The 18,463-nt window shown below is 41.3% G+C and overlaps 1 protein-coding gene across 2 annotated transcripts in view; it reads left to right on the top strand.

Moving 5' to 3' along the window:
- The first annotated feature begins 4,854 nt into the window (after positions 1 to 4,854).
- Positions 4,855 to 18,463, top strand: part of fhip2a (FHF complex subunit HOOK interacting protein 2) — a 229,426-nt gene continuing 215,817 nt past the window's right edge. The window contains exons 1-17 of one of the 2 annotated variants that reach the window (XM_053333329.1): positions 4,855 to 5,115; positions 6,134 to 6,212; positions 7,686 to 7,855; positions 8,120 to 8,224; positions 8,342 to 8,464; positions 8,598 to 8,822; positions 8,941 to 9,137; positions 9,378 to 9,492; positions 9,626 to 9,702; positions 9,815 to 10,007; positions 10,422 to 10,585; positions 11,392 to 11,538; positions 11,627 to 11,717; positions 11,839 to 11,982; positions 13,710 to 13,850; positions 14,119 to 14,222; positions 14,332 to 14,471. In XM_053333329.1, coding sequence (XP_053189304.1) covers positions 5,071 to 5,115; positions 6,134 to 6,212; positions 7,686 to 7,855; positions 8,120 to 8,224; positions 8,342 to 8,464; positions 8,598 to 8,822; positions 8,941 to 9,137; positions 9,378 to 9,492; positions 9,626 to 9,702; positions 9,815 to 10,007; positions 10,422 to 10,585; positions 11,392 to 11,538; positions 11,627 to 11,717; positions 11,839 to 11,982; positions 13,710 to 13,850; positions 14,119 to 14,222; positions 14,332 to 14,443 — 2,232 coding nt within the window. In that variant the 5' untranslated portion in view covers positions 4,855 to 5,070 and the 3' untranslated portion in view covers positions 14,444 to 14,471. Of the gene's footprint in view, positions 5,116 to 6,133; positions 6,213 to 7,685; positions 7,856 to 8,119; positions 8,225 to 8,341; positions 8,465 to 8,597; positions 8,823 to 8,940; positions 9,138 to 9,377; positions 9,493 to 9,625; positions 9,703 to 9,814; positions 10,008 to 10,421; positions 10,586 to 11,391; positions 11,539 to 11,626; positions 11,718 to 11,838; positions 11,983 to 13,709; positions 13,851 to 14,118; positions 14,223 to 14,331; positions 16,299 to 18,463 lie in introns of those variants that run through there. The other variant, XM_053333328.1, reaches the window with a different exon arrangement.

Raw genomic sequence — 18,463 nt, 5'->3', positions numbered from 1 at the left:
CCATTGTAGCCAGGCTCCTGCCTCACTGTGTTCCTCTCCCCCATCTCTACACACTCCCACACACAACGTCCTGTCCGGCAGCGCTTTCACTCCTTCCCTTGCTCATCAATTATTCAGCCTTTTGCCAGGACACATGCATGCGCCTGCACACTAACCCTCAAATGCGCGCATACAGTATAAACACACACACACACAGAGACAGAGAAAAGTGCTGATGCGGAGGGTCGTGCTGGTGGAGCATGAGCAGCCCTCTCCAGTGGTCGGATGAGGAGGAGACATCAGATTGGGTTACTGCAGAATGGAGCCATGCCTTCTTTTTTATCTACCATTGATCATCCAGATCACACTGCAGTGTAACAGGTAAAATGTGCAGGATGTGCTTACCCTGCTCAGGGAAAGGGTGGGGCGGAGAAGGAAGTCTGAGGAGGGAAAAGTGGGGATGTACCACGACTTTCTTTACTGCCAGTCACTTATATGTTAGTTATCCGGACATTGAAATTCAGACATTTACTTGTAGATCTGATTACTAACAAAAGCACAACACTCTAGTCTATTAATGATGAGGTTTAAATAGGGAAGTATGACCGACAATGTAAAGTTTCCCTCAGTTAATTTAGACTGACACTCCTTCTAGGTTCCAATTCATACCACAACTCCTAATAGTGAGTCATATTAGTTTGAAAGGTTACATGAAAATAAGTTATAATTTACTACTAATATGTTTCTCTTAATACTAATATGTTTTCCAGAATATAAAACTGCCCATAACATAAAAATTGTCTTGTGGTAAATCTCTTATTCATGTTACAGAGATTTGGTTAGTAAGAGGGAAAATCTAAAATACCACCATACAATACACTAAACTGCTTTACTACAATGGCTTCAAAGAGGTCCATACAATTAGAGGGAAAATATGACATGTCAACTCATACTTTATAACAAAGGCAGACAACTGAATGAAAAACACAGTGAGAGCTCTGCCGTGTTCTAAGATTCTGTGGTTGAGTTGAGACAAAAGCCTTAAATGGACCAAGATGAACAAATCCATCCACGTATGAACAGCCAACCAACACAGCAGAGAGAATCCGTGGTAGCAACACAGCCCACTATAAAAATAAATGAAGCCTTTATTGAAAATGGAATAACTGTGGTAGGTTTCAGGTGAATTCCTACACAAAGAAGGAAAATAGAGACGTGTGAATGTGATAAGAAATGTCAAACCGTGTGTTTAAAATCCTACCACTGAGGTGACCTTGAACAATACACTCAACCCCCTACCGCTCTGGTGGAGCTGCTTGATGTCCATTAGTGGCCGAATCATACAGAGCAGCACACAGGTAAAGAATGTGACAGCAATGCTTGAAATAATATACATCATATGCTCCGATGGTTTCATGAAAATAAATAATAAAGGTTTGATGAAAAAAAACAAACACGTTAGGACTTTCTAGACAAAAGAAAACACCACTGGAAATATGATGAGACTAAGAGGCCCCAGATATAGCAGTGTGGCCGCAAGGGTGTATTGAAGGTGGGATGACTAATGGAAGAGAATCACTACCAAGGTAAAAGCTGATGGCCCTATGCTGATAACAGGGGTGGGGGGGGGGGGGGGGGGGGGTGACTGGAAGACTGAGAGCACGCTAATGGCTGATACTCACTGGACATCTGAGGGAGGGGCTGGTCATAAATGTATACTGGGAGGAAAAAGTGCAGTAATTTGAGCCATTTTTTTTAATTTCCTGTGTTTCTGTGGGAAAGCTAATATTCAATCGCCAAGTTTTAATTTTTGCCTATAGAATTCTTATGGAGCTTACTGTCACATTTATACTGTCAGAGGTAGAAAGTGTACTGATAGTTATATAGTTCAATAACATTTCGAACAAAAAACATCATGGATCGTGGCTAATCATTCCAGCAGCCCACATTAGGACTGCAACTAACAATTATATTCAATATCAATGAATCTGTTGATTATCCAGAAATCAGAAAATACTGAATCTCAATTACACATCTTCAAATTGCTTGTTTTAGCCAACTAAGAATCCAAACTCCAAATGTGTTACGTTAATTATGACTTAAGACACAGAAAAGCAACACATTGTCATGAGCTGCTGATTCATTTTCTTAATTGACATTTTAATAAGAGGTACAAAAATACACCTCTGCCTGCATTGACCTCATCATAGTATTCAAAATATATTCTGAATGATTATCTACACACAAAACTACTTGATGTCCTCTTGTTGAAGATAGCGACCCATGGTGTATGTCCACATTAAGTTCTCAAGTGCATGTGAAATGGGAGTACTACAGCTGCTGCCATTGAAAAGGCATCATGACAAATGTGTGTATTTGACACACTGTTATAAAGACTCACGTTTGTGTCAACAGGCCTGATTTGTCTGTGATAATAAATTTATAATGTCACATTGGTCTTACCAACACAGAGATAATTGGCACTTGAGTATAGCGTGTAGTGTAGTTACATCTCATGGATAATGATTTGCTGTTCGCAGGGGTTTAAGCATGTTAATCAGGTCTATGTACCACAGAGGGGTGGGGGGCTGTCAGGCAGTGGTCCCTGAGCTCCATCGATCTCCACCAGCAGCCAGTGTGTGATACAGAAGGCCACACCAGTGATAGGAGGAGTTCAAAGCCATCTTGCTGGACAGGCCATGCCTCTGCGTAGAGCGTAGTGATACTGTACAAGCTTTGAGTATTCCTATAAAAGGCTGGGTTTTTTTTGTTCTCCCAGTGACAGGATCAAACCCATCAAGGTTTAATCCAGCTGCAGCTGTAATATAATAACCTTGAGGTCATGTTAATATTGGAACTTCTCCATTTCTATCCAGCTCTCAATCAGTCAGACTATCTGATGACAACCTATAGCAGGAACAGCTGGACACTCTTCATCTAATCTGCCAGGAGGACACAATCACCTCACCCAGATCCAGAACAGCACAAAAGCCCACCTGATGGGCACAAACATTTTCCACCTGCACTATGTCCAGGTACCAGCAGCTTGGTGCTCAAAAACACAGGAAAAAAACATGTTAGAAAGATTGAGGTGATAGCAGAAAGTTATAGTTCTTTTTTTTCTTCTAAAAAAGGATGCCACTTTGTGTCACCTCACCAGCCAAACTCTTCCCACAATGACCCCCAAATGTCACTACTCCATCAATTAATAATGCACATGACCCCAGTTCTCCATCAACAGCCTTTTCAATGAGGCAACAATTAGGGTGTGTGCAGCTTTTAACTAACGATATGCGCCAACCATGATTAAAGAAATACCACAAGACAGACACAGCAATCAAACGAGGTTAATTATCACAGCGAGGATTGTCTTTTTCTAAAGTATGTTTTTAGATCGGATCACAGTGTGTTCATATCAACAAAATAAGTTGTAAGCTTGTCTGGAAAAGGCTGCAGCAGTACAAGCTGTAGTTTCAGCTCTGCACCGGTGTAACCTACTTACAATAACAGTGTCATTATCACAGCCTGATCCTTCCGAAAGACGACGCAAATGGGCTCCCTGCTCCATTGCATCCACCCTTGAACCAAGACCCCCCTCCTCCCTAAAATTAAGAGACTTTTTTTTCTTCTTCTTCCCTGTACATGTATTGTTATGAAGGCTTCTGCGGCAAAAAGAGACTCACCTCTTGCAGACATGCCCGGTAGGTAGAGACTCTCTTTCTTTGCCGAGATTAACAGGAGGAGATGCCCCGGTGCAGCCTTGAAGGAGGGGGAAAGAGCGTTTGACAGCTTGATATAATCTGTACTTTAAGTTTTTCGGCTGTCATTGAATGGCATTAATCGCAGGGGAAACATACAGCCTGCGATTTGGTAGACTAGACTAGACTGCGCGATGGAGAGAGCACTTTCTAGCGACAGGGCGTGTCCTGGAACAGACAGCATCCTTCTCCTTTTCCAACAAGTTTATGTCCATATTTGAACACACGATCGTAGAATTATAGGACTTATAAATGAAATCCGTCTTGAAATGTCTCGCCTGCGAGCTCTGTCGGTTCACTTTAACGTTAAACCGACGAGCCTACTTTTTTGTGTGTGTGTGTCCAGGATGACTGTGCTGGATCTGGTAGTAAGGCTAAAATGATAAAAGTTGACATGGCACGCTGGAGGAATTAATGTTGTTATCTTTGATTTTTTTTCCTCCCATCACTTTTTGGAGAATATTTGGCAGTTTCTTCATCACGTGGATTCCTCAACTTCATAAGCAGTGACTCTTTCAACAAGCATTGGCTCTGCTCTATTTTTTGTAGAAATAGCCCGCATTAGTGCACTACGAGCATATTCAATTGACATTTTACGGCTCAGTGGAGCTTTTCCAAAACCCTATAGGCCTAGCCTATAGCCTTATTGGAATCCCATACTTTCATATATGAAGTTGATTATTAACAATAACAAAAAATAAATAAATAAAACTGAGTTAGCCTCTAAAGGTGAATAATTGTTGGATTTTGTATTTTATGATTATTATAATTGTAGCCTACTGTTTTAAAGGTTAAGTATAATGAGCTCAAGCTTCAGCCTCAACCTTTTCAATCGATAGTTTCTTTCCTTATTTGATGTAATTTGTTGAGTTATCTATGTAAAACAAGGACCAAATAAATTACATTAAAAAAATAATTAACTTGCTGTTTCCAAGATGGAAATATTGATCATCATCCCTCATTGAATGTATTGATTGCTCTCCTCATTAGTATGCATTGATCGCTGTCTGTAATTACCTACCTGTGTGTTGGAGTCCAGCGCCCCCTGCTGGATAAAACGTGAAGCGTTTGGCGAGCGAAGTGCCACCGTGTCCACACAGCAGCGAGCGATACGTTACCTGAGCTTGCGGACGGCTTGTTTACAGTGGTCGTGCCAGGCCCGGGAAGTCGTGTCGTAACAGCAACGTGTTTTATTGCCCATATTTTTATTCTTTCGTTACAAGGGTCATTATATGAAACCTCCAATCTGGATCGAGGCGGTAGCAACAGGAAGAAGAAGATAGAGGAATTCTCTAGGTCTTCTCGGGAGAAAATAGTCCAGTCGAAGAACAAAATGTTCTCCAAATTTACGTCCATTCTCCAGCACGCTGTGGAAGCGGTGAGTTGTTTAACAAAATCTAAATTATGTATTCTATCCATTGGTTTGTCTGTGTGTTATGTTTCTATTGTGGTTGAAATGGGCCTTTGGTCACCCAGACATAACGTCAGCATAGGTTGCTAACTAGCGAGCTGACCAGTTAGCATTAGCTAATGTTAGCGTTTTGTGTTTGTGCCGTTACTTTGTCTCTCTTTATCATTTACAGTGTACTTGTATGTTTGCCTTTTCATTAAATATTACCAACTAAAATATCTTCACATTGCCTCTGTCTTCCCTGCAGCGAGTCATCTGTGTGAAAGGTAGCTTGGGCGAGCTGAGCTAGTTTGACGCTAATGTTAGCCAGTGATAGCTTCATATCTCGTTTCAAACAGCAGCGTCTTATCATGAGTACTGGTGTTGAAATGGTGGGGCAGCTTAATTTGATGTTGCGCAAACGTTGTAACCTTAACATTAAATAATTAGTCTGTTTGTTAACTAACACAGCTGAGTGTTACACGTTCGCTAGCCAGCTAACTAGCAAGAAACCAGTAGCTACCTGCCTCAAAACTGATCGCAAGCTCCTACATGTCAAGTGATTTCAACAATGATCGTTTGGCAGGTGATCCACATGACTTCAGGCGTAGATGTGAGGGAAAAAATCTAGCTAGTATTATTTATTATATTGCGTACGTAAATAGTCATGAAAAGTGTGAAGCTGTATGTCACTTATGACTTCATGGAAACATCTTCTAAAAGCTTCTTGGTGATGTCAACTTTCTCATGCCTCAATACACTGAAAGTAATCTTGTAGTAGTGCTTTTAAATGTCGGTGAAAAGTAGAAGAAAAATTCAGTGAAACTAGGAGACTATGCCAGATGTACACTAAACCTTTTCCTCACTATGATTATACCAACCACCTCTTTACTGGCTTTAAATTATAGGGGATGACCTACAAGGGAAGCCTTTTATAATAGTGTCTCTTTGGGGGATCCCAATGTAAACATACAATATGTTAATGTTTATAATCTTTCTTTTTCAGCTTGCTCCGTCACTGCCTCTGCAGGAGGATTTTGTCTATCACTGGAAGGCCATTACACATTATTACATCGAGACTTCAGGTAAGAACAGTCTTTAAAACTAACATAAAACCTGCTCTGATTATGAAACAGTATTGCAGGTAGATGATGGGCTGGTTGTTGCCATTGTTTTGTACTGATGGTCAAATGTTTGAGTACAGGTTTAGGAAACTTGGTTCACTACAAATTTGTTAATGCTCACTCTACATCATTAGTATGTTAATAATTTAAACTGCCTGTTACAAGTTAGTTAAGATACAATCATATCATTTATAATAAAACGATGATGATGATGATGATGGACTCATCAATCAGCTGCTCACTTTGCACCATTTTATACAAAACAAAACACAGGCAGTATAAAAGAAATGGTTAAAAGAAAATCCAGATGGAAAAGCACACTTAAGTATTCTGGGAATGCAATGCTGTTCGAGTTTGCACTGGACTTCAACTCTGTCCGGACCAAAGCAGCTCCTGAATATCAAACTGCTTCCTTCACATTTGCCTGTGGGATCTGTGCAAGGAGTACTCATACGCTCTGCATCTGTGTCCGGTTGCATCTGTGTCCGGTTGCAGCTGTGAAACACTTGGTGGTTAAACCCTATCATTTAAACGTTTGACTCATTGGTGTTCAAGACCAGCCTCCACTGACTGTTTGACGTCCACTTGCTGTATATTTTGGGCCAGGAAACACTCCAAATGCGGTTCTAGCTGCTGAGCTTGTTTTTAGGGATTTGCAGACTTGTGACTGAAATGAGCTCGATCTAAGAGTATGAGGTCACTTTTGAGCAGCCTGGCCCTCATCAGCCCACATGATTACTGATTAAAGAAATGATTTAATTTAATCCTTTTTAGTGAAAGCTGTTGTTGTGCAAAGAGTAATTTCACAGGCTGCTGTAATTCTGTCGTACTAACTATTTTTGGCATTTTGTTGACGTGTTACATTCAGTGTGACATGCACACACATTTCTTTTAATGTTTTGCTACTAGGGCACATCCTTTTCCCTCATGCTCCCCTTTACTGGGTTAAGTTGATTCATGAATTGACGGTAGCGAAGTAATTGTTTGTAGCAAAACCCTAACCCCAACCCTAACCCTAACACTTTCTGCATGTGCAACACATGTAGTGTTTAAATGTGAAAGCTGCAATAACACTTCACTGTGACTCCACTTAAGGAACTGTAGAATGGCAGTAAGGTTCATTAATGCTACCAAAAGTAGGCTTGATGAGTTGATTTGAAACTTTGGAAGGATTAAATATATTTCATAACGTCTGATAATGAATAACAAAGGTGCAGCAGCTGGAGTTAAATGAACACACATGAGCTATGTGGTTTTGTAGGTGTGTGGTGGGAAAAAAGACAGTTTGCACAGGTGAAGAAGGAGAAAAGTGCAGAAGCTTTTTAGACTTCAGGAAAACCTTACATTTCCAACATGGAAAAACCTGGTCCCTTCTGTACCTGTCTGTCTTTGAACATACTGACGTTCTGACATTTTTTCTTTTTTTGCTGACAGATGACAAGGCTCCGGTTACAGACACCAACATCCCATCCCACCTGGAACAGATGCTGGACATCCTGACCCAGGAAGAAGCGGAAAGGGAGTCTGGAGAGACAGGCCCCTGCATGGAGTATCTCCTGCACCACAAGATCCTGGAGACACTCTACACTTTGGGCAAGGCAGATGTAAGGCAGTCATGCTTTGGTAACTAAAGGAATTACACTTCCAAGGACGTATATGTATCACCAAATGGCATCTTTACATCTGATATTGGCTGAAAGCTAGTGACAGATGTCCTTGTTTATTGGTATTTAGCCCACAGCAGTTGGTGCAGGGAACAGAGCACTGAGAATCAAGAGATAGCTGCAGTTTAATTAAATTAAAATAACAAATGAATCTAACCACTTAAATACATTCTAACACCATCGTTTTGTATGTTTTCTCATTAGTGTCCTCCTGGGATGAAGCAGCAGGTGCTCACCTTCTACACAAAGCTATTAGCACACATTCGTCAGCCCCTCCTTCCACACATCAATGTCCACAGACCTGTACAGGTGAGAAGTGTTGCAGTCTGGATTTTGTTTTGTTGACATTCCTGTCCTTCAAATCGGTTTACTAAGTGACAGGTTATGCAACTTTTTTTTTTTCTTTCTGTGACATTCCTCTGTCAGAAACTGATCCATCTGTGCGGGGAGGTGCTGGCTGCTCCCACAGAAAACGAAGAGATCCAGTTCCTTTGTATAGTCTGTGCCAAACTGAAGCAGGATCCATACCTTGTTAACTTCTTCCTCGAGGTAGGTCACTACGCCACCAAGTAGAGCAAAAAGTTGAGCTACACGTTCATAAATATTCATCTGAATCTATTTCTAGCCTCGGAGCCTTTCAGGATTTTAAAGCACATACTTGAAAGAATATCTCTACTTGCAGAACAAGTCAAAGAGACCTGAGACGAGGAGTCCTGGAGGATCAGAGGGGGTGAAAGAGAACGTGTTGGCTCCAGACACAGGTCAGTCTCCTGCAGAAGAACAGGCTGCAGGCCCAGAGGAGCCTCAAGCTGCAGCTGCTGCTTCCAGCTCCAGTCCAGCAAACAACAACAATAACAGCAACAATTACAATCTGGTCACCTCCCTGCTCAACCTCACAAAGAGCCCGGTGAGTGACACTAGTGCAAGGACTTTAAGGGGGGATTTAAGTTGTACGTGTTATATCCTTTTCTCTGTTTGAGTGTGACAGCCTGTATTCATGAGTTGTCTATTTCTCCCCTCCTCAGGATGGCAGGATAGTGGTGAAGGCATGTGAGGGTCTGATGCTGCTGGTCAGTTTACCAGAGCCTGCAGCCGCCAAGTGTTTAACTGAGAACACCGAGCTGTGCGAGCTCCTGACTGACAGGCTGGTCACTTTCTATAAAGCCCTGCCACAGTCCATTGACCCCTTGGACATTGAGACAGTGGAGTCGGTCAACTGGGGGTACATTTCTTCTCATATATAACATTTCCTTGTTAGTGTTCTTAACTGAGTGAAATTAGGATGGTGGTTTAATTGTTTGGCTGTGTCCTTGATCAAAAGAAAATCAATCAAACCTGTGCTGCTGCTTTCATACATCATGCTAAATATTGCTCAACTAATCACACAGCCTGTAAATTACATCATTTGCTAGGACACAATTTGAGATTGTAATATTCAGAGCCGCTTATCTTTCTCTTTCAGTCTGGACGTGTATAACCTGAAGGAGGACGCTGCTGTCTTCACAGGAAAAAGAGCTCTCATCTCCTTCCTGTCCTGGTTAGATTACTGTGACCAGCTCATCAAAGAGGCTCAGAAGGTTCTTTAACAATGCTGACTCACTGTGTTTTGATGTGTCATATTGTAGCCTGAAAGTCCCAGATGGCTGAACCACCCCCCATCCACACTCCCCTCGCCTCATTGTTTTTATTTTCTTCTTCACTGTCTTGCAGTCGGCAGCGGCAGTGATGGCAAAAGCAGTGAGAGAAAGGTTCTTTGTGTCTGTCATGGAACCACAGCTCATGCAGACGTAAGTCCCGTCCTGACTCATCCATCAATCATCTTGTATTGAAATTCTTCTCGGTCTTGTCGGCGCGATACACGTGTCGTGACTTTGCTGGCGATTTGTGTTTTTTCGATAGGTCCGAGGTGGGCATCCTGACCTCCACGGCCCTGCTCAACAGGATCATCAGGCAGGTGACATCAGAGGCTCTGCTGCAGGAGATGGTTTACTTCCTGCTGGGAGAGGAGAAGGAGCCAGAGACGGCAGCGACCATCACCCAGAATCCACTGAGGCACAGACTCATCGAGCACTGCGACCACCTGTCAGACGAGGTTCTTATCACTTAATCATTATTATCCAGGTTGTACCAGGATGTGCTAATGAATTCATCCTCAACATCTTCTGTGTCTGGCTAATGACTGTCATTTCAGGCCTTTTTTTTAATTGCACTCTTTCTCTTATTAATGTGCTTTTCAAGAATATGTTATAATTCTTTCTCATTTAAATGACCATCTGCCCTTCCAGGATTCGAGTTGAAGTGAATTTTGTAATCAACCCAAAGCACATGAATTTTAATTAGTGTCTGAGCCATTGCAAATATTTTCATCACACAAAAGAAGGATGACTCATGTCTTTGATGTTTATGAAGCAGCATCTGCCTACTTTCTCTAGGCGGACACTTGGCTTGTAGTTCTGAGTTTACAGTGGGAGCTAAGCATCTTACCCTCTTCTCCATCCCTCCCTAGATCAGCATCATGACCCTGCGGCTGTTCGAGCAGCTCATCCAGAAGCCCAACCAGCACATTCTGCACAGCTTGGTGTTGCGTAGCCTGGAGGAGAGGAACTACCTGGAGAACAAGCCGCAGGAGGAGCGGGAGCCTTTAGAAAACGGCCAGCCTCACGACGCCGTGTAAGGACCCGCCTCTGAGTTTTGACCCACCCCATCCCCACCCCGCCCCTCTTAGACCTCACCCTGGAAAATCCTCTGCACACACACACACACAGCAGTGCAAATAAAGTGAATGCATGAACTATAGCTGTGTTTCTCAGATCTGCCTCCACTGCAACTGTTGTGTGTTTGATTTGATAATCTTTTAATCCATGGTCAAGTGAGATGATAAACATGATGAGCAACAGCTTGACGTCATTTCTTTATATGAATGTCTAACGTGAAAAATCAGATTTAAGACAAACTTAGTAAGAAATGCATTCTTGTTTATAGTCTGTGACATTTCACACAAAGTCACTGAATGCAGCACTGCAATACTGGGTTTATGTGATTATTATCATGGGATCATAGAGGAATGTCAGTGTATCATTGATTTACATCAACAAACATATTCTTCCAGTAAATGCACCAGTTTAACACGCTTTTCAAGTAAAACTCGATTCTCTCCAATCACTTCACAAATGATACAGCTGAACTCAGAGATGGCAATGCAAGCCCTAAACTGCTCTCCAACATTTTCCTTTTTAACTAGATACAAGACAAAATTGACATTTAACTTTTTGAAACCGAACGGAACAAACACTTTATAAAGTTGTACTATTGCAAGCAGCAGACCTCCACCACAGAGGGGGGATTCTTTGTCAAAAAAGACCTGAAATGTAAAAAGTGTTAAATTGCTGCTTTTAATAGATCTCTAAAATCAGTGGTTAGATTTGGAGAATGTTCTCCTAGTTTTGTCTTTTAATAAATGTGTGTTCTGCCTACAGAGACCTTGAGGAGGATCCACTGTTTGGTGACGACCTCTCTCCAGACAGCAGGCTGTCTGGTTCTGATTGGCTCAGCTCGTCTCCACAACAGAGTCCCGACCACTCAAAGTCTGAAGGGAAGACGGAGGTTCACAAGATTGTCAACAGGTACAAATATTTGCTCATGAGACAACGTACATTATGTTGATGTTACTTTTTAAATTTGAGCTTCACTGTTGAATTGTGTTGTCTGCAGTTTCCTGTGTTTGGTGCCCGATGAGGCCAAGTCATCGTATCATGTTGAAGGCACAGGCTATGACACCTACCTCAGAGATGCACACAGACAGGTAATCTGCTCCGTGACAAATTCACCTTGAGTGTTTGTTTCATCAATACTCTTCCTTCATTAATGATGCTTTTTTTGCTGTGTATATCAGATACTAATTGTAGATGAATTGATCTCCTCAGTTCAGGGACTATTGTGGGGTCTGCCAGCGGTGGGACTGGAGGGGCAACCCAAAGCCGTTTGAGAAGTGTAACTTGGAAATGCCGTTCTTTGAGGGCCACTTCCTCAAGGTCCTCTTCGACAGGATGGGTCGCATCCTAGATCAGGTGAGTTTGGTACCATCACATGGAAGTTTCCCCCTTCATGCTTTTCAACAGTAGCAGAGCACCACAGACAAATGATGAACACAGCTGCAGAAAGTTCACATTGTGGTCTACATAATAACCACGATGAACACAAACCATTCTCTGTCTCTCTCCTCTGCTCTTTGTGTCTGTTTGCACAAGGGGGAGGCTGAGCTATACACACACACACACACACAAACACACACACAGAGGACAGGAAGAAACAGACTTAAAGTTATACTTATCTCAACTCTACTGTGACTGCTCACTTCCGTAAATGCAAGAAAATCCGTCAGTAAGGAAGACGGCAACAAAAATGTATCAGACAAGCCAAACATGAACTTAAATTCAACATCTTCAACAGTGGTCTTGTGGATAAGAATGACCTTGTGTTTGATGTTAATTAGTTTACATATTAAAAAAGATGATCTGGTTGTTGCACACTAGTGTACAATAGATAAATATATTCTTTATTATAGGGATGGTGACTGCTGTAAACCTCTGCGCTGTCATCTTCTCAGTTTTACTTCTGTAATAATAATATATGACCTGTTATTGTATCAACCACAGCAAACACATAATTATCTTGTTTGAATCATAATCATAGTAACTTAGTCTATTATTATCTTTATTGGCTGTTTAATTTCACATCAATGAATCTATAAAAAAAGGTACAATTTAGAGCTATGTGAACTTCCAGAGCCCTTCTGGTGTCAAAGGCTTGTGGTAAATGATGGTGCACCTGACTCTCTGCTCATCTGGAACAATTCTGTGGTAGTTTGACGTTATTTCATTGCCGGTATGTGCAAATACAGGTTCTGGTATAGTGAGGTCTGCACACACACACACACACACACACACACACACACAGCACAGCACACAAACAGCTCGGCTGCTAGAAAAAATCCCAGGGAAACACTGCTCGAAAACATCTGTATTCATACTGACATCATTCAAAACAGCTGCATGTTGCAGTGCTAAAATGTCACACAGTTCAAGCTCTATAGAAATCACATGCTTTGCACAAGTTTTTTTTGTTCTATCAAATCAGTGAGGCGAGTAGAAAATGCATCAAACTAATAAACACATATCCAAGGTAAGGTTTTGTAAGAGCTTGAGCTAGTTAGTCTGGCTTAACATGAACAACCAGATTCCATGTGATAAATGAAGCTTTCTGCAAGCATATCAGCATAATGTCTTCATTTAAGATCCATCCGAGTCACAGACGAAGCCCATCATTCTTTTTTAGAGGTTTTAAAGAGGTTTTCACTCAAATTTAATGTCCCCAACGCACCCGTGATGTTGTTTCTCGCTGCCAGAGAACGCTGTGCAGTGCAATTCACAGTAAATGGTGAGCACAGCTTTAAAAATGTCTTCACTAATGGAAAGTGGAGAGAAAAATGTGGAGAGAAACTGCAAATTAGCTGCTGATGGGGCTTTCTTTTTTCTTTTTTCTTTTTTCTTTTTCAAATAAAATAAAAAGAAACAAAAATGATGAAAGCTGCTTGACAAACTGTTAGATGGGATTTGTGAAAATGACTAATTTTCAAATTTAAAAGCTAAATGTCCCTCTTGGCAGCCCCTGGGTTACTTGTGGTATCCAGGAAATCAAATCACAAAGGGGGGGGGGGGGGGGGGGGGGGGTTCTGTATTAACTGCTGCGTCTGTCATCTAAACAAACTGACAGCTATCTCCTCTTTTTCCTCCAGCCCTACGACGTCAACCTGCAGGTGACCGCTGTGCTGTCCAAACTGTCTCTGCTACCGCACCCCCACCTGCACGAGTACCTGCTGGATCCTTACATCAACCTGGCCCCCGGCTGCAGGTCTCTGTTCTCTGTCATCGTCAGGGTAAGAGAGTCTAGCTGCCTTTTGACCGCTGCTAGACATCGGTCCTGTCAGTGCAGGTGTTTGTTTGAATCTCGCTTCCTATTAGCCTGATGAGCATGAGAAATTCACTTATCTTACAGTGAAGCTGTTAAAAGGCAGGTGGAAGCTGCTACTGTTCTTGTTGATGGTGTTGTATGTTTACGGTAATTACAGTAATGTCGGTGCGGTAGTGATTCAGTGGTGAAGCAGTAACTGTTTGGTTTTGGTAATTACCGCCTGTGTGTTTCAGGTGGTCGGCGATCTCATGTTGAGGATTCAGCGCATCCCAGACTTCACCCCCAAACTGCTGCTTGTGAGGAAGAGATTACTGGGCTTAGAGCCAGAGGGGATAAAGTACGTACTTTCCTCACGGTCCCCCCCCCCCCCCCCCTCCAGCTAGCTCTTTACTTTCTGAGTCGTGAAAGCAAGTTTTTTTTTTAATCTGCTTCGTCTGTTCTTTCAGCATCGACCACATGACTCTGCTGGAGGGGGTGATCGTGCTGGAGGAGTTCTGCAAAGAGCTGGCAGCCATCGCCTTCGTCAAATACCACGCAGCTGCCTCTTCCTCACCATAATCTACCTGCTGTTCATCCATCTGCCTCGGCCAGACAAGACAGGTCAGGAGAAAACTGGGCCTTTCGTGGGGTGTTTGGCGGCACCGGTGGCACAGGGTCGACAAAAACTTTCACCACCCCACAAAGACTGTTAACGCCCCCTCCCCCACATGGACGGGATTCATTACTCCCAGCTTCTGGCCGCTTTGGGCGACATCATTTAGGAAAAAAAAAAAAAAAAAGAAAGGAAAAAAAGTCTTTGGTCTCATGTTTGAGCAGGTCAGAGCACAGACACTGCCCAGCCAGCAGAGGAATGACAGGTGAAGGAGGGATAGGAGGTGGAGGCGCAGAGAGACGTTCACTGGACTCTTTTCAACCTTCAGCATTTTCTCTCACTGCCCCCCTTCCCCCCTTCCCCCTTCCTCACCATCTTTCTTTCTCACCAGCCAAAAGATGATAGCCCTGTAATTATTATTTCATGGAGAAGAGACGTTTGTGTATTTATTTCCAGTCCCATCATCGCCCATTTGTAAAGATCATTGCCTTAGTGTGGAATCACACCTTTCAGTTACAGATTGTTTCCTTTTGAAACATTTTTATCTTTAAACCCCCTCGTGTGTTGTCTGTTTTGATGACAAAGAGGCTGTAGACACCCCTTCATATACCTGTAGTTACATCAATATCCAACTGTAGTATTAATGATACTACGCTCATTTTAAATGCCATGACCTCGTATTTATTTGTTTGCTTTCAGGTTGCCTTTTTAACCAGTGTTGTATTAAGATATAAAGAATTTAAAGCAGTCCAAGTAATGACTGACTAAGCAGATTGCTATTTACTACATTTGTTTTCCCTCTTCACTCGGTTTGTCTTTTGTTTGTGATGTCAAAGCTCATCTGTAATCTCCCCCATCACCCAAAGATGTCACCATCCAACACATTTCGTTAATGAAATGGTGAATTTAGCAAATGATGTGAATTTGCACATGGACCTCATGACATTGCACTCGTTACATTTTTCAAGTGAAATCATGTTTTTTTTTCTTTATGGATTAGTTTAAAGGAAAATGATAAGGTGGCATTTGTGGACAGAAACATACGCTTTAGTTTGATGTTCTCCAAACCCAGTGTTGCATTTCTCATGCACCAGTGTTTGTTTTATCCAAGGGATACTCGCTATTATTTTTATATCTACTATAATTCTCTTTGATTTGTCTTCATGGAAGGGATGCAGAAGAGCAAACCTCTTGATTCTATTGATTGTCTTAAATACAAGATGACTTTAGGACATACTGTAGTTTACAGCAATGGTTCTCAACTCCTAAAAACAAAGCTAAGTCTAACTTGAACCTCTGTTACAGGTTGTATAGCTACAGTTCAACCATATGATTCTAACTTCTCAGATTGATTTCATCTGAAGAATCTTTAGAGGCCTGATGAGATGAGATTATTTTATGTAAGTCTGAACAAAAATACACCTTCTGATTCTGTTAATTAGCTGTTGTTGTGGGACAGGTGTGGTCCCATCCTCCAGTTTGGAAACCATTGTTTTACAATGTCAAGAGGTTATCAGGACTTCCTCTGAGGTGTTGAGTTTACTAGCAGTATTGTATTCATTATGATCATGGATGACGCAGAAATGTATTCATGTTGCTATGTATTACTGGAACAGGTTTGCTTTGATTGTGTAATAATCGGTTGGGTGTTTATAACTTTAAATCAAAGTCTGGCATCAATGATGCAGTGATTCATTATATAATTTTTTTTTAAAAATTACTCCAAATTAAGATACTACTTTAATGTAAAGTTGGTTCCTGTGTTATGTTCCCTGTGTGAATGTTTCCATGATTGGTAAGTGTGTTTGATGATGAGCGTGTGTGTGTGTGTGTGTGAAAGAGAGATTAATTATTATTGTGGAGAATGGACAGTCACAAAGCCATGAGTCCTTTGGTCTTTTTTTTGCCCTTTTTTTTTCTCCTTCTGGTCTGACCACAAACTCATTACTCGAGCACCTAAGCTACATATGCAACTGCTTGCATGGAATCAGATTTGCACATTTTGTCTGTCTTCATCCTCATTCATGATGTAAATACACACAATGATAGCTTTTGATTTTTTTTTTTCCAAATGTTTTCTTTCATAAACCAAAAAAGAAAAAAAAAAAAACTATCTAGGATGTACCAGGAGTAACATTTCTATTTTAATGGGGAAACCTTTTTTTAAATTGTCAATCATGCACATTTTTTAATCAACTATCTTTCCAACGTGTCTGTACAGTTGTATATTGTATGTGTACAATAGCAATAGAGATATACTACCTGGTGTAAATGCATGCTTCTACATATTATTTTTCATCTTTTGGAAGAAAGAGGAAAAAAAAAAAGGCAGTCCAGCCATCTGTGATGATTTCTTTGACACTGACAGAGAGATACGATGCCTTACTTCACTGTGGATCTCTGAGGACTCCTAGAATCAATATTTATGGGGTTTCTGCTTCACTGCAGTCTGGTTGTAATCTTATTACACTTCTATCTTGTGTTACATGGACTCTGGTTTGGTTTGTGAAGATGTACAGGACTCTGTGTCGTTGAAAATCTGATGCCAATTGATTTTCTTTCCTTGAGTCAGCTTAGACCAATCACTGTATCATGTTGCTGCATTTAATCATGTTAATGCTTCCTCGCTGCTTTGCTCTGGTGTGAAATGGGACGAGTCTCACTATGCTTCTGTCTAAATGGCCAGTTTTTGAGTTTGTGATCGTGCAATGCATAACTGAAACATTAAGGTAAGGTGCATGCTCATTCCTCCTGCCTCCCAGTGCTTCATTGAGTAATAGGAAAGCCATCACTGCAGTCTGGTGTACTCAGAGGCATTGGTTCATTTATTCCTCATCAGCCGTCTTCATTTCATCACTGTTATTACAAATGTGTTTTAGGTTCCATTCAGGACAAAATGGTTTGGTTTAACATTCTCCGTCCCAATTAAAAAAGGAAAAAAAAAAAAAAATCCTCAGCAGGAGATGTGATTCATTCTTTGAACAGTTCAATATTTTTATCTTGTTTTTTTTATTACAAAATGTCTGTACAACAAAACAAAAAATACACAAAATAGCCATTTACCTTTCAAGGACAAGGTGAAAACCACAAGTTCTATTACAATCCCCTTTGAACTGGTATTCTTGAATAACCTCCAGGTAGTACACATGTCTATACTAACTTCTGTGAGCTGTGTGCTGGATGACATGACAACATGTACAAGGACAGCGCATGAAAATGACCTGTGATGAACAACAGTCAATATGGATGCTTTATCCTCTGTCAAATTCTCTTTGGCTTTAAGCCCGCTGTGTTCAGTCATCCAGCTAATTCTGTAGAAGTGAGTCAAAACTCTCTGGGAAGAGGAGAGGATTGTACGACAAGTCCAAAGTCATGTGAGGTGGCCTGGAAAGAAATCTGAAATATCCCTTGCCTTGCAGTGATTTGAAAAGAGGCACTACGGTGCAGAAAGAAGGCTCTGTTTAATAACCTGGTTCATTCGTAATGATTGCTGAGGTACATACTGAGATTGCAGTCAGCTAGGATGTTACAGTTCACTTAGAGGAGTATATTAACATTTAAAAGCACCTGAAGTTATGTTTCCAAATCAAGAGATTTTTGTTCTTACAAAAATAATACTGATAGCTGTTATGTTACAGTATTGAGACTACACTGAAGAACATCAAGTGGTTCCACACCAGGAAACACAAATGCTTTGACTGCAGTATTGAAGTGGAACTGTCAGGTCTATACAGTGTCGTTACCTATTCTTGTTAACACATTTGTGTTCAATGCCCTGACTCAGGTCAGTAGTAGCATCACATGAAAGTTCAGTTTATGATGGGTCACTTCTCAAACCAATTACATATATTTTTATTCATGCGTCATGAGAACTTGTTTGGCACTCAGGTTACCCAGAGGAGGATTACATCATCTCTGTTGGGAATCAAGAAGTAAACAAACTCAGTGTGAAGTCACTTAAATATCACACTGTCACACAATGAATC

The sequence above is a fragment of the Scomber japonicus genome, chromosome 14 (assembly GCF_027409825.1).
Source record: "Scomber japonicus isolate fScoJap1 chromosome 14, fScoJap1.pri, whole genome shotgun sequence".
NCBI lineage: Eukaryota > Metazoa > Chordata > Actinopteri > Scombriformes > Scombridae > Scomber > Scomber japonicus.
Note: the sequence above shows the minus strand (reverse complement) of the source record. Positions and strands in the feature narration are given on the sequence as shown.